At 42.5% G+C, this 18,923-nt stretch overlaps 1 protein-coding gene across 1 annotated transcript; it reads left to right on the top strand.

Moving 5' to 3' along the window:
• Positions 1 to 12,131: 12,131 nt before the first annotated feature.
• Positions 12,132 to 18,468, top strand: LOC147898260 (rRNA biogenesis protein RRP5-like). The gene has a single exon (XM_087378864.1). It carries the CDS (start codon positions 12,554 to 12,556, stop codon positions 18,293 to 18,295), a length of 5,742 nt encoding a protein of 1,913 aa, XP_087234990.1. The 5' UTR covers positions 12,132 to 12,553; the 3' UTR covers positions 18,296 to 18,468.
• The last annotated feature ends 455 nt before the right edge of the window (positions 18,469 to 18,923 follow it).

Consider the following 18,923-nt stretch of genomic DNA (forward strand, 5'->3'; position numbering starts at 1 on the left):
TGGTAGCACAATTTAAGGTGCTAGGCTTGAATGAGTGGAATTTTTTATGCAAAACTTGAGTATCAACACAAAAAGCTACTCACTATAAAAACAGGTCTTCCCTCTACTTTCATATCTTTATCTTTTGATCAACTTCAATCTAAGGGATGAAAAGTAGACATGTGGCTTATTCTACTTTATCCCTTTTCAATCTTTATCTTTTGACCAACTTCAATCTAAGGGATGCAAAGTAGACACGTGGCTTATTTTATGAGGTCTTCTTCTTCTTTGTCGAACCTCTCTTTTCATATCTTTAGCTTTTGATCAACTTCAATATAATGGATGCAAAGTAGACATGTGGCTTATTCTACTTTCTCTCTTTTCAATCTTTAGGCTTTGATCAACTTCAATCTAAGGGATGGAAATAGACACATGGCTTATTCTATGAGGTCTTCTTCTTCTTTGTGGGGTGTTGGTGGTAATGGGTATGTTATGATACTGATCATTCTAGAGACAAAGGAAGTAGCCATAGACATCGTGGATGAGATGTGCCATAAGCCCCTAATTCTAATATGTTAATGTAGACTTAGCATATGGAAATCAAAGAAAATGTGTTCAACTTCAATATAAGGGATGCAAAGTAGACATGTGGCTTATTCAACTTTCTCTGTTTTCAATCTTTAGCCTTTGATCAACTTCAATCTAAGGGATGGAAGTAGACACGTGGCTTATTCTATCAAGTCTTCTTCTTCTTTGTGGGGTGCTGGCGGTGATGGGTATGTTCAGAAAACTGATCATTCTAGAGACAAAGGGAGTAGCCATAGACATCGTGGATGAGATGTGGCATAAGCCCCTAATTCTAATAAGTTATTGTAGACTTAGCAAGCCTAGGGGCATGTAGACATCCATTTCTTTGTTTTGTAATAACCCCATCAATGGCAATGGCCTTAGATTGTTTGGTAGAATTTTTTTCAAGCTAAAAACAAACCTTTGATGTTCAAGGTCTACTTCAATGTAAGGGATGCAAAGTAGACATGTGGGCTATTCTACTTTCTCTCTTTCCAATCTTTAGCTTTTGATCAACTTCAATCTAAGGGATGGAAGTAGACACATGGCTTATTCTATAAAATCTTCTTCTTCTTTGCACCTTTGATGGAAATAGATGATCGAGGTCTCTCTTTTTTTGGTTGCTAGTGGTGCGCTTTAGTCATTTTATCTGAATTGCATTCCCACTCTCCTCGCTTGTTGTTGTGGTAGCACAACTTTAGGTGTTGTGCTTGAATGAGTGCTGCCTCAAATACAACCAAGAAGGATACATGCACCTCCAAACTCAAGAAGGCATTGCATAGTAGTGAGCAGAAAGATACCCACCATAAAACCATATCTTTACCTCTCTTTTCATAGCTTTAGCTTTTGATCAACTTCAATCTAAGGGATGCAAAGTAGACATCTGGCTTATTCTAGTTTCTCTCTTTCAATCTTTTGCTTTTGATCAACTTCAATCTAAAGGATGCAAAGTAGTTACATGGCTTATTCTACTTTCAGAATTCCTTAGAGGAGTGCTCCCCTACTTTGTTGCTTGCACCATAGCTCCCTTCACTTGCTCCAAATTCCCCAATGGCATATCCCTCCAAGCCCCTAGGGGCCTTTGAGACATTTTTTGTTAGCGATTGCATGTGGCTTTCATTTGGACTATGCTAGGGTTGGCTTTCTATGCACTGTGCATAATAGTCTCTGTAGCTATGGCTACTGAATTTGACTAAGGCGTTTTCTTTAATACAAGAGTGCTTTATATATTTTGATTGTCTCTTAATTACACTGTGTTACTCAATCAACTTGAGCTAGGTCTAACTAGTCGACTGCTAACCCCGGCAATGGTCACCAATACACCAAGTGGTGCCAAACTAGAAAGTTAAGCATAGGTTACACCAAGGGTCCAATCATAGACAATGGTGTTATGTGCTTCCAGATCTAGGCTCTCGACTCTCTCTCTACTCTGACACCAACAAATCGGCAAATGAGTGAAAGTGAGTGAGTCTGTCCTAACGGAGAAATATGCACCAAACATCGATATGTCCCATTATCAAATCAGTACCCAACTTTGCATGGGTCTTAAGGAGGTACCAAACACTATGCGGTGGACTATGAGCTTTCTCCCATCGCTTTCTAAAGAAAGTTCACAACTCCCTCTATTTTGGTGCATTAAAGGGCCTTTTGATATTTTGCATGTCTAGATGGATTAGTGGATTGATTTCTAACAATGAGTGCATGCTCTATGATCCAAAAGGGCATCCAAGCTATGTTGGGGCCTTTGAGTCCAAAGCTCTCAATGTAACCATGATGGGCAATGTTACTTTCATGGCATCCTCAAATTACTTTCTTAATGCTGGTGATGTTATCTTTTCTTTCAAGTTTCATACCATTCTAGCCACTCTATTCTTTGGCTCAGAACCCATCCTCGAAAAATGTCACAATGGAATGTCAACGCACCTCAGCTTGAGATGATACTCTTATTGAAAGCAACTTGATATGAAGTAGTGGAGCATGAAATCCAAAGAGGTTCCTGTAGACTTGAATGATTTCCAATTGCTTCTTTCCATCTAGTGCCTTGATAGGCAATACCTTGTCCTTGGACACCAAGTTCTTGATGTCCTTCCAATGAGCACCAATAGGATCTACCCACTACAAGGGTTGTCGGATAGTGTTTGGAAAAGTTAAAGAGGTGTAGTAGCAATCCTTACAGGCACTCATAGCTACACAATATGCTCTCTCTTCTTCTTGAGCCTCCTCTCGTGTAAGGGGTCTCCTGCATCTAGTGTCTCGATAGATAATACCTGGTCCATGGTTCTTGATGTCCTTCCAATCAGCGCCCGTAGGATCTACTCACTACAAGGATCATTGGATAGTTCCTGGAAAAGTTAAAGAGGTGTAGTAGCAATCCTTACAGGCACGCATAGCTACACAAGAACACTCCTCTTCTTCTTGACCCTCTTCTCGTGGAAGGGGTCTCTTGCATCTAGTGCCTCGATAGATAATACCTTCTCCATGGTTCTTGATGCCCTTCCAAATGAGCACCAATAGGATCTACCCACTACAAGGATCATTGGATAGTGTCTCGAAAAGTTAAAGACGTGTAGTAGCAATCCTTACAGGCACTCATAGTTGCACAAGTACACTCTTCTTCTTGAGCCTCCTTTCATGTAAGGGGTCTCTTGCCTACACTTTTGGCTCTATCATCACAATGTGACTCGTCTCCTTCTAACAATTTAACTAGGCTATGTAAAGGTAGGTGCTGGTTGGTAGGTGTATCTATAATATGTGTGAACTGCATATAGTAGGCAAGGCATTTAGTATGCATAAATTCTAGCACATGGACAAATTTAATATGGAGCATGTAACATTTCATAATTCAAGAATGTGTAACATTTAATTTGAGTGTATGCAAGATTCGCATGATAAGGTGCAACATGATAATGATATGATGCATGATGCAACATGATGATGATATGATTCATGATGCAACATGATGATGATATGATGCATGGTGATGGCACATGATGCAACATGATATGATGCATGATGCTTGTACATCATAGAATGCAACATGATACCACATGATCTAATGTAATATGTTGCATGACGATGCTACATGACAAGATGCAACATGATCGATGCGCTACATGATGATGCTACATGCTATGATGCATGATGATGCCACGTGATAGATGTACCATCAATTACAAGCAAATTTTTAACACTTGCAAATGTAAAATTGCAATAGAACTTGCATGCATGCAAAGGGAAAAATAACAAAACCACCTCTCCCTTAAGCACCTGCACCCTGGGCGTAGTCCCATTATACCCTTTCCTTTTGAGTGTACAAAACATGAAAAGTGTCCTAGCATGCTCCTTATGTAGGCAAAGCGTACTAGTATCGTCGATAATATTCCCATTGTCATTGGTAATAGAGCCACTACTAGTCGTATATTATCGATGATCCGATCTCCCACCAAGGTTAGAGTAGTAACTAGTTGAAGCTCATTGTGTTTTTGTTTGTAATGTGTTTGAATATGTAACAATTGACATTATTTTGATGAATGGCAAGCTTAGTGTAACTTAGGGCACTTTTCCAAACAAATTAATGTGTATCTTTACACTAGCTATAATAATATGGTGAGAATTCAAAAATAGGAGCCAAACAAGAAGGCTTGCATAGTTAAAGAGATAATCCAGTTATTGATTTGGAGAAGGAGAACAGTTATGCTTTTTAGAGAGCAATATGTAATTTCAATAAGTAGTGTCAGGTGTTATCTATGGTATTGGAATTTTCTCATTGTCTTTTGTTCAATCTACTGACAATTTTGGTTTGCAACCCTTCTCGGTTTATGGAGGGATTATTAGCATTAGTTAGTACTAATGTGGTAAATGTTCGAGGGGTGGTGAGAAGTTCAAAGGTTGATGGAAGAGTGCAAATGCAAGTGCCACATGGCACTATTACATGCAATCTTCTACGTGGTTCTAGGAAGGTGGACTCAACCACCTTGCAAATTTCTTCTCTTGATCAAATTAGCCATGAGCTCAACTCTCCCATGAGAGTCAAAACTCTTGGCACCTATGAGCAGGCAGAGATGATGGATCGCTACATGCTATTGGTACGTGGCTGCTGCTAGCAGTTCTACTCGCAGTTCTATTCACCTCTACATGACCTCAAACAACACTTCAACAACCTCTTTATATGTTAAGTTCTCAGAGCATCTTGTGGTGTGTGATGCATAGTCGATGCTCCGTGTGTTTGGAGCTTGAAGTGTCTTCTTTGTAAACAGCCTTTGTGGCTTGAGTGTTAGGATTTCTTGTAAGCATATGCAACAAGCCCCATAGGGATGCACATCTGGTAGTGTGAGAATTAAGTGCTCTTTGCTTGTAAGTTTGTTTTCATTTTGTGTTGTCTATCATTTGAATTCTCTCCCTCACTATCCTCCCTACCAATTCTAATTAGGTGAGTTTATGAGTTAGTATTGCATGCAAGCATCTATCCAATACCAACAATGGAAACCTGAACTTGATATATAAGGAAGGAGTATCGAATTGGATCCAAACAACACATATCCTACATGCATCTCAAATGAGCCAACTCAAAATGTCCAGGATGATTCTCCAGCTAGAAGTCAAGGACTAATCACCTTGAAACCATGTAGATTACCAAAGTGATGAGTAGAAGAGGTGTGCATGCCACGAGCCCAAACTTGTTGCGTGGAGTCTCCTACTACCGCGGTGGGCTGCCCCTGGGAGCTCTATTTTGACATATACTAGCTCGTTTTTACTGTTTCAGCCATATATATCAAGTTGCCTCGACTGTTCCAGCAATCTATTGCCTTGTTTGAGCGGGGGAGAAGGAATATTATCCATCTACGATCAAAAACGACCTGCTGCTCTATAATTCCAGCCACTGGAAGTTGCTTTTTTGGGGCTCGAAAGCAAAAACGTCTTTTGCTTGTAGCGGACTCCAGTTGATCAAAGACGACTAGTACATTCATATTTCAGTTGGGTTTATGCCTTCAAGTTGATGCATATCAAGCCAAAGGTTAGCTGAAAGTGATTGCTTACAATTGATGCATTTTGAGCCTTTGTGTAACTGAGAAAGTGAGCATAAGTGAGTAGTGTTTTTCTGAAGCTGTCTTGTATCCCAGGAAGGGATTATTTTTTTGTGAGTGCAATACTCTTCCCACTAAGGGAATTTTTCGGACAACAATTTTCAGAATTGTTGGGCTATTTCATTGGATTATGCCTCAAATGCTTCAGGAAAAGTTGGTGATTGGCAGTTTGCAGTCTTGTGACAGCAGTAAAAAGTGAGCAGGTGGTTGTTTTCAGAAGTAAATATCAGAGAATCCATGATGAATTGTCTTCTGAGTTGAACTAAGAAGTTTTAGTTTTTTGGACAATCTACAATCTTGTTTTTGAAAGCATTTCAATTCGAGACCTGGAGAAAAAGTTATGATGCCTGGTATGCCCATGATTTACAGTTTTGACAGTTTATGACAGTAGCTAGAAAAAGTGAGTAGGGGCCTGCGTTCAACAGTGAATATCAAAAAATTCATAATGAATTTTGACTTGTACTAAACTAGAAGTTTGTAGATCTTTGGTTGTCTACAACTTTGGTGTTTACAGCAAAGGCAACCGAGTTATGGTTGGGAAGATATTGACAGTTCAAAACAAGCCAAAACTGTTGTAGACGGTTATTATAGTAGTAAAAGTTTGCAGATGGTGGCTTCCAACAGCAGATATAAGGAAATTTGTAAGGATTTTGGACTTGCTATAAACTGAGAAGTTGTAGGGTTTTCTACAAGCTACATTTCTTCTGTTTACACTTTTTGCATCAGAGCTACCGTCGTGCAAAAGCTATTGGCTAGTTTTGGGATGCCCTGAGGTCACTTACAGCAGAACATGTATTTGTGATAGTGACAGTGTGGCTGTTGTCATTGCAGTTGATATTTTTTGGGCTTGAGTTTGGTACATTGGTGCAGTGTATCCTGGTTGTTCTGTCATCCATTGTGATGGCTTCGGCATCAGAGAATGCATTGTTTAACATTGAGAAGTTGGATGGCACAAACTTCTCCTATTGGAAGGAGCAAATCTACAATGTTCTGGTGAAGAAGAAGCAAGTAAAGCCTATAAAACGCAAAGGCATAAAGCTAGAGGATTGGGAAGGTGATGAAGAGTGGAAGGAATTGGATGAGCTTGCACGCTCCACGATCATGCTCACACTTTCAAAATCGGTGTATTTCAATGTGAAAGATACTGTAGGTGGTGCCTATGGTGTGTGGACAAAGTTGCATGATCTTTATGAGAAGCAGAGTGCTGCTTGTCAAGTGTATTGGCTGAAGAAACAACTTTAAGGGAGAAGATGGGCATCCTAATGTCATCCGACACCCATCAATACTCTGCAATGTGCAAACCGCTCTGAGGAAAGACTCTTTGTAAGAAGATCTGTAGGGTTCTCATCTGTGTGAACCTTGACAAGCTGGATGCACTTGTCCTCAATCACCTCTCTGATGAAGTGATACTTCACATCAATATGCTTTGTCTTCGCATGGAAGACATGATTCCATGCCAACTGGATAGCACTCTGACTATCACAGTGCAAAACTGGAACCTCTCCTACAATGCTCAAGTCTCCCACTAGACGAGAAAGCCATATAGCTTCCTTGCATGTCTCAGTGGCTGCAACATACTCTGCCTCAGTGGTAGACAAAGCCATACATGGCTGCAAACGAGAGACCCATGAAACTGCACCTCCAATGAATGAGAAAACATGTCCTGTAGTAGACAACCTGGTGTCTACATTCCCTGCAAATTCAGCATCTGCATATCCAACAACAGATGTGTCCTTCCTCCCAAAGAAAATGCACATGTTCTTTGTACCATTTGAGTATCTCATGATACCTTTCACTGCCTCCCAATGCTTCTTGCCAGGATTTGCTATATACCTGCTAACAACTCCCACTGCAAAAGCAATATTTGGACGTGTAGCAACCATGGCATACATCAAGCTTCCTACTGCGGATGCATAAGGTATCTTTGCCATTTCAGCCCGCTCCTCATCTGACTTAGGGCTGTCCGCTTGGCTGAGTTTCACATATGGAGGCAACGGAGTACTTATGGACTTCCCCCTCTCCATATTAAAATGCTCAAGTACCTTGCTAATGTACTCTTTCTATGACAAATGAAGGAGTTTCTTGTTCCTATCCTGAACAATCCTCATGCCAAGTATGTGACTAGCATCACCCAAATCCTTCATGTCAAAGGTCTCATGCAACCTTTTCTTCAAGGCATCCACATCCAAACTAGATTTCCCAACAATAAGCATGTCATCAACATATGAAATCAAAATAAGAAGGCTGCCATCTGATGCCTTCTTTGTGTAGAGGCAATGATCTGCCTCACTCCATGTGTACCCTTGGGATCGCATAAATGCATCAAACTTATGGTACCACTCCCTAGGAGCTTGCTTCAGCCCATAAAGACTTTTCTGAAGCTTGCACATCATCTGTTCTTTGCCCTGCACAACAAACCCCTCTGGTTGTTGCATATAGATGTTCTCATGAAGATCTCCATGTAGAAAAGCTGGACAAGCTCCATGTCCTCTTTGGTAACCAATGCAAGCATTATATGAAGGGTAGTCATCTTCACCACTGGGGAAAAGATCTCATCAAAGTCAATACCCTGCTCCTACATAAAACCCTTGGCTACCAACCTTGCCTTATACTTAGGCAATGTGTCTGCTGGAGACATCTTCAGCTTGTAAATCCATTCGCATGGCAATGCATGCTTTCCTTTGGGCAAATAAACCAAATCCCAAGTAGCATTCTTCATCAAAGAATCCATCTCTTGCTACATAGCCGTCTCCCACTTATGCTTGTCATTCTTAGACATAGCATCCTCAAAGCATGAAGGCTCACCACAATCTGTCAACATGACATAATCTAGAGATGGAGCATATCTTTGTGGAGGTCGTGAGACTCTAGTGGAATGTCTCAACACTTGCTCACCATGAGCATCTTGCTGTCCCAACTGATTTTCCTCCATAACTTGAAGTTGTCCACCTAGATGTGGCTCTCCCACCTCACGATCTATGGGCTGTTCATGCCTTGCATCATGTGGAACAGGTTGTGCATGCCTCTCATATGGTGGTTGTCCATCCTCTTGAAACACCACTCTGAGTATCTCAATAGTATTTTTTGGCTTCTTGTGCATCTTGTCCTCATTAAAGATAATATCATGGCTGCGTACTATCTTTCTGGCCTCTGGATCCCACAATTAGTATCCCATCTCGCCTGAATCACCATATCCAAGAAAAATGCACTTCCTTGACTTTGGATCAAGCTTGCTGCGTTTTCCCTTAGGGATATGAACATAAGCTTCATAGCCAAATACACGAAGATGCCCATAAGATGGTGGCTCGCCTAACCAAACCTCTTCCGGCACTTTCCCATCTAGTGCCTTGCTAGGCAATCTATTGATAAGATGTACTGCTATCTTGATAGACTCAGCCCAAAAGCCATGAGGTAGATCGGCATTAGAATTATATTCCTTTCTTGAATAGTTCTATTCATCTTCTAAGCAACCCCATTCTGAGAAGGATTCTCAGGAGTAGTCAACTCCCACTTGATGCCACATAGCTCACAAAAATTCTTAAATGCATGAGAGGTATAGTCTCCTCCATTATCAGTGCGCAAGCATTTGAGCTTCTTGCCCGACTGATTTTTAGCAAATGCTAAGAACTTTTGAAATGCATCAAAGACATCACTCTTCTTCCGAAGAGGATAGACCCACACTTTCCGTGTAGCATCTTCAATGAAAGTAGCAAAGTAAGAAGCACCACCTAATGAGACAGTAGGCATAGGTCCACACACATCACTGTGAACCAACTCCAATGGTTCAAGCCTCTTCTTGCCCAAAGATTTTGTATGTGAAGACCGTGTTTGCTTCCCATACATGCAATGCTCACACATGCTAAAATCTAAAAAATTAAACACGAGAACATACTGCAAACCAGAAAGTATCTTCATTCCTGTCATGCTCATGTGTCCCAACCGATGATGCCACAAAGAGATGGATGGCTTCTCGGTCACATTGATTACATTATCTCTTATGCCTGACACATGCATTGAGTACAACGTTCCATGCTTGGAACCTCTAACAATCACAAGTGACCCTTTGCTAATTTTCCATGTATTGTTGCCAAAAAACACATGATAGCCATCATCATCAAGCTATCCCATACTTATCAAGCTCTTTTTCACATTTGGAACATGCCTAACATTCTTGAGTACAAATGTAGAACCATTAGGAAGAGACAAGTGGATATCTCCCATTCCAACAATGTCACATGGATAATCATTTCCAAGTCTCACGGTTCCTTTCCTTCCTGCATCATAAATGGTAAACCACTCCCTATGTGGAGTGACATGGAAAGATGCTCCTGAGTCTAGTATCCAATTCTGTGACAATGCATCATCACTAGTCACAAGAAAAGCATGCTCAAACATAGAGGCATAAAGAATGTCACCCTCATCACTATTATTACTTATGGCATTCACTTCCTCGATATCGACCATGGATTTCTCTTCCTTCTTGGGCTGCACATTAGCTTTGCCTTTGCCTTTATCGATCTTCCATTTGTAGTAATCCTTTTTAAAATGGCCTTTCTTCCCATAGTAGAAGCATTCCAATTCCTTTTTGGCATGGGATTTTCCTCTAGATTTGCTTCTAGACTTGCTTGTATTTCTGTCGTGGTATTTCCCCCTAGAATATGACCTCCCTCTCACATTGAGGGCACTTGAACTTTTAGTTCCAGCATTGTTCTTTCTATTTCCTCCTCAGTGAGAAGACTACTTCAACATCACTACTTGTTAGGCCTCCTGCACGGGCTGAATTGCATATAGTAGTCCTAAAGTATCCCAACTTTCAGGAAGGGTGACCAATAAGAACATTGCCTTAACTGAGTCATCAAAGGCAATTTTCTGAGCTGAAAGTTGACTGAAAATTGTGTTAAAATCATTTAAATGGCTAGACATTGAAGTCCCTTCTTCCATGCAAAGATGCCTTTAAGTAGGAGGTTGTTGGGGTAAAGGCCAATGGCCTAGTATATACCCCTTTGTACCATACATACATAATAAGAGCTTACCTTGATTTGGGTGAGTTAGCACCCATAATTTCGGTGTTCTCCCTTTCCTTGTTGCTCTCCGATAAGACCTCCTTTCCATCAGTTCTTACTAGCATGATGATTCTGATTATGACTATGTCCATGGTTGTTATTGGTTATAGTCTTTGACTCCAAGAACATATGCATGTTTTGTTTCACCTAGCTTTGAAATATTTAGTTGCACATTGTTAGAATCCTTGAAGTTCATATTGCTGAAAACATATCGCAAGTTTCATTTAACACTTTTACTTTGTTTATTTGTGTAAGCAAGATATCTTGAATATTTTGCTTGATCAAATGATAAGCATTCTTGTTTATCTTGTCCCATTCAAGTGATTTTGTCGTTCGATCACCTATTTGTCTTAGAGATCCACATATTTCCATCTAAGACTATTAGCCATAGTCCCAAACAATGGTAGGAGCAAAGGTTATGGAGATCTTTTCATGAGTTGTGTAAAATAAAGCAAAAGTCCAACAGGAGGACTTTTCCATTGAATGAACTATCTGAGTGGACTGAAGGTGGTTGTCCAATCACTTGGTTGTCAGGCGATGACATGGTCACAAGGATGACACAAGTCATGGAGAGGACATGGTCACTGCCGAGATGGCATAGTCACATGGGGACCAGGAGGACATATCACCCAAGCACATGGCCATGCGTCAAGGGTCTTCATGTCATGCGATTGACCTTTGCCAACCTCTACCACCTCTGCAAGACTAATAGGTGGCACATGCTTCATCTGGTGGTGCCTTATCAGATACAGGGTGGTTGCAGCCTGCAGGCAGTGCACATGGAGTAGTTTCGACGCACTGACTCAGCACAAGCTGGCCATTGCAAAAGACATAAAGAGACTCAGCGGGACGGGATGGCTAAGGATGAGGGGAGAACCAATATGAGAGGGAGAGAGGATTTCTCGTCGGGAAGGCGAGGGTGTAGAGGGGAGATGAAGGGGATGAGGATTCATTCAACATTGTGCAGGGATTGAAAGTGAGGAGGAGACAAGCTAGAGCTACGAGCTCGCCTACTGCATTGTTATGGTGTATTGCTACCGTGGATGAGTGATCTCTGATCTCTGCTTCAAAGAGATTGGTGTACGACGATCCCCTTTCATTCTATGTTACATATTTTGCTTGCACTATGCTCATGTCTACTATTTTCTCCGTCATCTATCATCGATGTTGTTCCTTCTTGGCTCCTTTCCGGATTTGTTCTTCCTATTCACAACACTCAGCATTCCGTAGCACGCACGATCCTTCAACGTAGTGTTGTGTCATCTTTGGTAACACCTCCAGAAGTGAGCAGACTTCTACATTCAATGCACACTCCAAGATAATTCTTAGACCAGTACCAATGTGTAGCTACATAGGCTACCCACCCACATTGTCAGCATGATTTTGTGGGCGGGTAGCTATTCTCTAAGAGTGCTTTCCCACGCTCCCCAAACTCAGCAAATGCTCCTTTCTTTCTGGCACGAGGGAGCTAGGCTGGCATTCATCCCCACAAGCTCTTCCTACACCAGGTTGTTGCTACAGCAGCAAGGATGTGGGACGCAGCTGTCTGCCCACATGCTGGATGGAGAGGGATTGATGGACGCCAAGCCCCTATATGCCTAGGTGGAGAGACGGATTTTTGGTCTCCATGGCAGCATACGGGTGCCAATGTTTTGGCAGCAGGAGAACAAGTCGGGGTAGAGGCAAATGTGCGAGGTTTGGCACGAGTGGTGTGAACACCGTTAGAAGACAAGGCTTTGAGAGAGTATGGGAGAACCCATGTTGCAACTCACTACATACGACCCATAAAGATACACAGCCGTCATCTAAGCTTTGTGGGTTTTTGTGGGTTTTTGCTGATTTCTCCCACAACCCATCATCATGCCTAAGCACCCAATCACCCCTTCCCTTCTCCCCCAACCCCCTCCTCATGATGAACCTTCCTTCCCCCGCGGTGGTGCCCCTTCCCTCACCCCTTCTGAAATCCATGAAGCTCGCTCCCAGGCTGAGTCTGAGTTTGAGCTTGATCCCAAGCCCAGCAAGAAACAACGGAGCTCCAAACGCCATACCCAACGAGAGGCCGACCTGGAAGCCTCCTTTCGGAATGGCTTTACAGGAAAAGTACCCAAATCTGTCGACGTTTTGCGGTATAACAAGCTATCTGTTGGAATGAAAATGTGGGCAGTCATTGCACAGGTTGGAAGCAAAGAGTTGGTCGTCAGCCTCCCTGGAGGCTTGCGCGGGTTTGTGAAACTTGTGGACGCTTCGGATTTGTTTTCTGAAGGAACTGGTGTGCTTAATGGCAGCACAGAAGATGGAGATGGTTTGTCTCTCATGGAATTATTTTCAGAGAAGCAGTTAGTAGCATGTACAGTTTCCAAGCTTGATTTCTCAGATCGTAAAAAAGACAAAAAGAGAAGCAAGAGGATAGGATTATCATTAAAACTCAGCACTTTGCACAATGGTTTGACAATTGATGCTATGCACGAAGGCTCGTTGGTACGGGCTTACGTGATCAGTGTTGAGGATCATGGCTATCTTTTATCTTTTGGTATCCCTGGTATCACTGGATTTTTACTTCATACGGAGAATGTAGCTGGCGAAGCTCGAACAAGGTTAAGAAAAGGGCAGCTGGTGCAAGGTGTGATCTCGTCCATTGATAGCAAACGGGGCATGGTGATGTTGAATGCTGATCCTGACTCGGTAGCGTCAAGCGTCATGAAGGACCTTGAAGGATTGACCTTGGAGCTTCTAGCACCTGGCAACTTGGTGAATGCCAGAGTCCGTGCAGTGTTGAAGGATGGGTTATTACTCTCCTTTCTCACGTATTTCACAGGAACTGTGGACATCTTTCATCTTGAGGATCCAGTGCCTGAAGCAAACTGGCAGGAACGTTATTCTGAAAATCAACGTCTAAAAGCACGAATTTTGTATGTAGATCTTGTGACAAAATCCATTGGGTTGACGCTAAATTCTCGTCTTGTTCAGAACAAGTCTCCTGGGGTGGATCTTAACATAGGCCAAGTTGAGGAAAATACTGTTGTACGTAGAGTTGATCCTAGCATTGGCCTTGTCGTGGAACTCCCCTCAAAAGGGGGCTTGGTAGCAGGCTATGTGCATATTTCGGATGCCTCAGATCAGCACATAGAAAAGCTGCAGAAGAAATTTAAGGAGGGGCAAGTGGTTAAGGGAAGGGTCATTGGACTGAGGCTGATGGATGGCTTAGCGGTTGTCACTCTAAAGAAATCCAAGGTCGAACAGGATCTATTTGGCTATGTGGATGTGCAACCGGGAATGACCTTACTGGGTGAAATCACTAGTGTGGAGCCCTTTGGTGCATTTGTGAAACTTGCAGATGGCTTAAAGGCTATGTGCCCACTGCAGCACATGTCTGAATTTCAGCGTGCAAAACCGAGCCCCAAGTTCAAGGTTGGAGCTAAGATGAAGTTCAAAGTGCTAGCCTGTGACCCGGAGACAAAAAAGATTACCATCACACGAAAAAAGACCATGTTATCCTCTAAGTTGAAATCTATAACTAGCTATGAGGAGGCCGTTGAAGGCCTGGTAACACATGGATGGATTTCAGGTGTTGAAGATTATGGGTGTTTTGTCTGCTTCTACAACAATGTCAAGGGTCTTGCTCACAGAACGGAGCTGGGCCTTGATCCTGGCGTTAAACCCAATTCCGCTTTCCAAACTGGGCAGGTTGTGAAATGTAGAGTTCTCAGAGCAGATGTTGCAGCTCGGAGGCTTTCCTTGAGTTTTATTTTATCGCCCAACAGGTTTCTTGTCTTACAGTCACCACACGACAATATTGAGAAGTCTGTTTCAGTTGGGACTGAAGTTTGGGGACTTGTGGCTCACATAACAGACACAATGATTATTCTTGATGTCCCTATATCCCATGGAGTGGCTAGGGCATTTATGAGAATTGAGCAGTTGTCAGATTGTCCTGGGCACTTTGAGCAGTTAAAATCGGTACTTTGTCCTGGCTACAAATTTGAACAGCTTCTAGTTTTAGAACGTGATGATCAGAAGCTAATTGTTACAGCAAAGTTCTCACTCTTGCAATCAGCCAAGCTTCTTCCTTCTGAGGTCTCACAGCTTCATCCTCAGGAAGTTATCCCGGGATACATAGCAAGCATCACAGATGCAGGTTGTTTTGTTCGTTTCCTGGGTGGTCTCACAGGACTTGCCAATGTCCCACAGCTGTCAGATGGTTTTGTTCACGATCCATCTCAGCATTTCTCAATAGGGCAGTCAGTTCGGGCCCAGGTTCTAGAGGTTAACTTACTGTCTGGGAGGTTCACATTGTCTCTTAAACAATCAAGATGCTATTCTACTGACGTGTCCTTGTTGCAAGGCTATTTTCTTGAAGAAGAGATGATAGCTGAGCTGCAAGCCAAAAAGTCCCCCGGTGCAGATCTGGATTGGGCAAAAAGTTTTGAGATTGGCAAATTTGTGGAGGGGGAGGTGCAGGATATTAAGGAGTATGGTGTCATCGTGAATCTGCAAGATCACAAAGATGTGGTTGGCTTTATTACACACTATCAATTGGGTGAGCAAGTTGAGGTGGGCAAGCGTGTGACAGCTCGAATAATGGACGTAGTTAAGAGTGATGGGATAGTAGACCTGACATTGCGCCCAGGCCTTCTGCATTCTGAAAAACCTCCAAAGGCTTTTTCTAAAAAAACTGGTCTCAAGAGGAATAGAGCAGCCGTGGATGTTCAACAAAAGGCATTAGCTGTTGTTGAGCTTATTAAGGATGAGTATTTGGTCCTATCTCTACCAGATCATGGTAATGCGATTGCTTTTGCTTCAGCACATGACTACAACTTTCGTGTGGATCCTCATCAGAAGTACACACTTGGCCAAAGGTTGGGAGTTACAATTGGATCATTACCAGAGACTTCCAGGGTTGGGAGATTGCTTGTCCTGCTTACAAGTTTTAGCGATTCCTCTGTGAATCGTACTTTCAAACGCTTGAAAAGGGACGAGAAGTATGAAGCTGGCTCTTGTGTAAGGGGAGAGGTGTTTTCTGTACATCCCTTGGAAATGCAGGTTAAAATTGGGAAGAGCTTGTTTGGCCGTGTACATGTTACACAGGTGAGGGATGACTGCACAGAAGGAAACCCCCTGACTCAGTATACCGTTGGGCAGGTTGTTACAGCCAAAGTTTTGGGGAAGGTAAAACAATCTGATGACGCAAGCAAATTGACACTAAATTTGACATTGAGGCCATCTGAGCTGCAAGGGCTTAGCACCAATGATGAAGAGGCACCTAGCTTGTTCAAGCTGCCCACACTGGACACACTCTCTGTGGGTCAGATTGTCACTGGTTTTGTGAAGGAAGTCCATGATGAGTGGGTATGGTTGCTTCTCTCCCCTACCATCAAGGGTCGTCTTTTTGTGCTCGACTCATCTGATGATCCTGTTCAGTTGGAAAATTTCCAAAAGCGCTTTCAGCTTGGACAGGCAGTACAATGTAGAGTTTCAAAAATTGACCATGAAAAGGGAACGTTGGATCTATCTTTACGTGGCTTAGAATTTGCTTCAAGCAGAGATGTCATGGGGCAAACTGAAAATGATATGCAGTTGAAGGTGGGAGATATAGTGGGAGGAAGAGTGTCAAAAGTTCAGCCTGGAGTTGGTTTGAGCGTGCAAGTTGGTACACATCTGTTTGGCAGGGTACATATCACTCATCTACATGACAATTGGAAGGACAATCTAACAGATAATTTTCAAGAGGGGCAATTTGTTAGGTGCATTGTGTTGGACAGTAATAAAATCTCCAGTGGAAGCACTCAAATCGATTTGTCTCTAAGGTCTTCCCTTCTTGGTTCTCAGGCAAAGGAACAAAGTACTCAAGATGCTATTGAGAAGATTGAGGATCTGACGGTGGGTATGGAAGTACAGGGGTTTGTCAAGAGTGTTACAAAGAAGGGCTGCTTTGTGACACTCTCACAACATATTGATGCAAGAATTCTCATATCAAATTTATCAGAGAAGTTCATCGATGATCCTGCCAGTGTGTTCCCTCCCGGGAAGCTTGTAAAGGGCTGGATAGTGTCTATAGAGCCTCTTTCTGGTCGAATTGACATGTCTCTTAAAAGCTCTTCCATTAAAGGTGCAAGAGGAGACTCTAAATTTAAAATGCTGGAGGACATGCATGTTGGTGATGTAGTGTCTGGTGTCATACGGAGGGTGGAGAGTTTTGGATTATTCATCCTTATTGACAGCAGTGCCATTGTGGGATTATGTCACATCTCAGAAATATCAGATCATTATATCAAGAATTTGGAAGTGCATTATAAAGCTGGTGACAAAATCAAGGTTAAGATTTTGAAGATTGATGAGGACAAGAGGCGAATATACCTTGGAATGAAAGAAGCCCATCTTAAGGACTTTGAATCACTGACAAGTAGCCTCAAAGGAGAGCATGTGGAGTCGGAGGGAGAACCTGAGCCACCATCGACACCAGGTTTTGAGTCAGAAGACTCTAGTGAAAATCTTGTTCTGAACGACAACATTTCACAGGATGAAAAGAAAAGCATGGAGCACTTCAATTTCACAATTGAAAGGATGCCCAAGGTTCCACAAAGAGAGCTATTTGTGCCTCCCTTAGAGGTAGTGTTGGAGAGTGATGACAAGCTGTCTAGTGACCAAGTTACAGTGGGTACAGAAGAAATACCAACGTCTGTGAATGTCTCTGAAAATTTGAACAAATCAAGCAAGAGAGCAAATAAGAGATTAAAGGAAGAAAGGGAGGTTGCAATCAGAGCAGCTGAGCAAAAGCGCCTGGAAGGTGATGAAGCGCCTGAAAGTGCAGAAGATTTTGAGAAGCTGGTCCATGCCTCACCAAATAGTAGCTTTGTCTGGATAAAGTATATGGCTTACATGCTCTCTCTCACAGATGTTGATAAAGCCCGGAGCATTGCAGAACGGGCCTTGCAGACAATAAATTTCCGGGAGGAGAGGGAGAAGCTGAATGTCTGGGTTGCTTTTCTCAATCTGGAAAATGTTTATGGAAACCCACCCAAGGAAGCAACTTTGCAGGTCTTTCAGAGAGCTCTGCAATATTGTGATCCCAAAAAGCTTCACTTGGCACTACTTGGGATTTATGAACGGGGCAATCAGCATGACATGGCAGATGAACTGTTGAAGACGATGATTCGCAAGTTTAAAACATCGTCAAAGATTTGGCTGAGGCGAATTCAGTATCTATTGAAGCAAGGCATGTCTGATGCTGCCCACAAGACATTGGATCGAGCTTTGTTGAGTTTGCCCCGTCACAAACACATAAAAGTTATTTCGCAGGCTGCAATACTTGAATTCAAGATTGGTTCACCTGAGAGAGCACGTGGCATGTTTGAAGGAATTCTTCGAAACTACCCAAAGAGAACTGATCTTTGGAGTGTCTATCTTGACCAGGAAATGTCTCTTGGAGATACATCTGTTGTTCGTGCTCTGTTTGAAAGGGCAACATGCTTAGACCTGCCACCGAAGAAAATGAAATTTTTATTCAAGAAATATTTGGACTTTGAGAAATCTCATGGGGTCCAAGAACAAATCGATTATGTCAAAGGCAAGGCTATGCAGTATGTTGAAACAAGGCTTGTCTAAGGATCTTGACAAACGATGCTCATTCATACAGATTTGGCATGCACACAGCATATGGGCTCCTTGCTGTATCTTCTGTTGGTCTTACAAACCATTTTGTTTCATTTTATTTCTTTTGGGACTATTGAGTTTGCTCTAAGTATGTGGCCAAATATTAGGCATTCCCTAATGGCATATTTTATACTGGATTTGCTGTCGGTCTCGTGGATCATTTTGGTATTTGTAGATGTTGGACATCAATACTCTCTCTCTCTCTCTCTCATACATTCTGTTGGCCCTTTCTAGGAAAAGTAATGGCATCTCATAGATTCTCTCTGTGTGTGTGTGTAGGAAACGTGATAGCATTTCATAAATTATCCGACTCTCTCTCTCTCTCTCTGCCCTCCCCTCCTCCCCATAGATCCTGTTTGTCTTTTGAGAACATCACTGCTATAAAGGGTCCTTTGTGCCTCTCTATAAGCATCCCACAGAAGCCTTCCAAAGGCATGGAGGAGCAGCAGCCCTTAGGAGTGCCTCACTTCCGTATTCCAGCCTTCTCTTGGCTGAAGATCAGTCCAGCAATCGGTTGGTTTCTTGAGAGTGCTTCGGTATCTTTGGTTCCCAGTTCTGGTGGAGTGCATAGACGCCCTTC

The sequence above is a fragment of the Dipteris shenzhenensis genome, chromosome 9, assembly GCF_047967505.1.
Source record: "Dipteris shenzhenensis isolate YYH24624 ecotype China chromosome 9, Dip_SZ_1.0, whole genome shotgun sequence".
Taxonomy (NCBI): Eukaryota; Viridiplantae; Streptophyta; class Polypodiopsida; order Gleicheniales; family Dipteridaceae; genus Dipteris; species Dipteris shenzhenensis.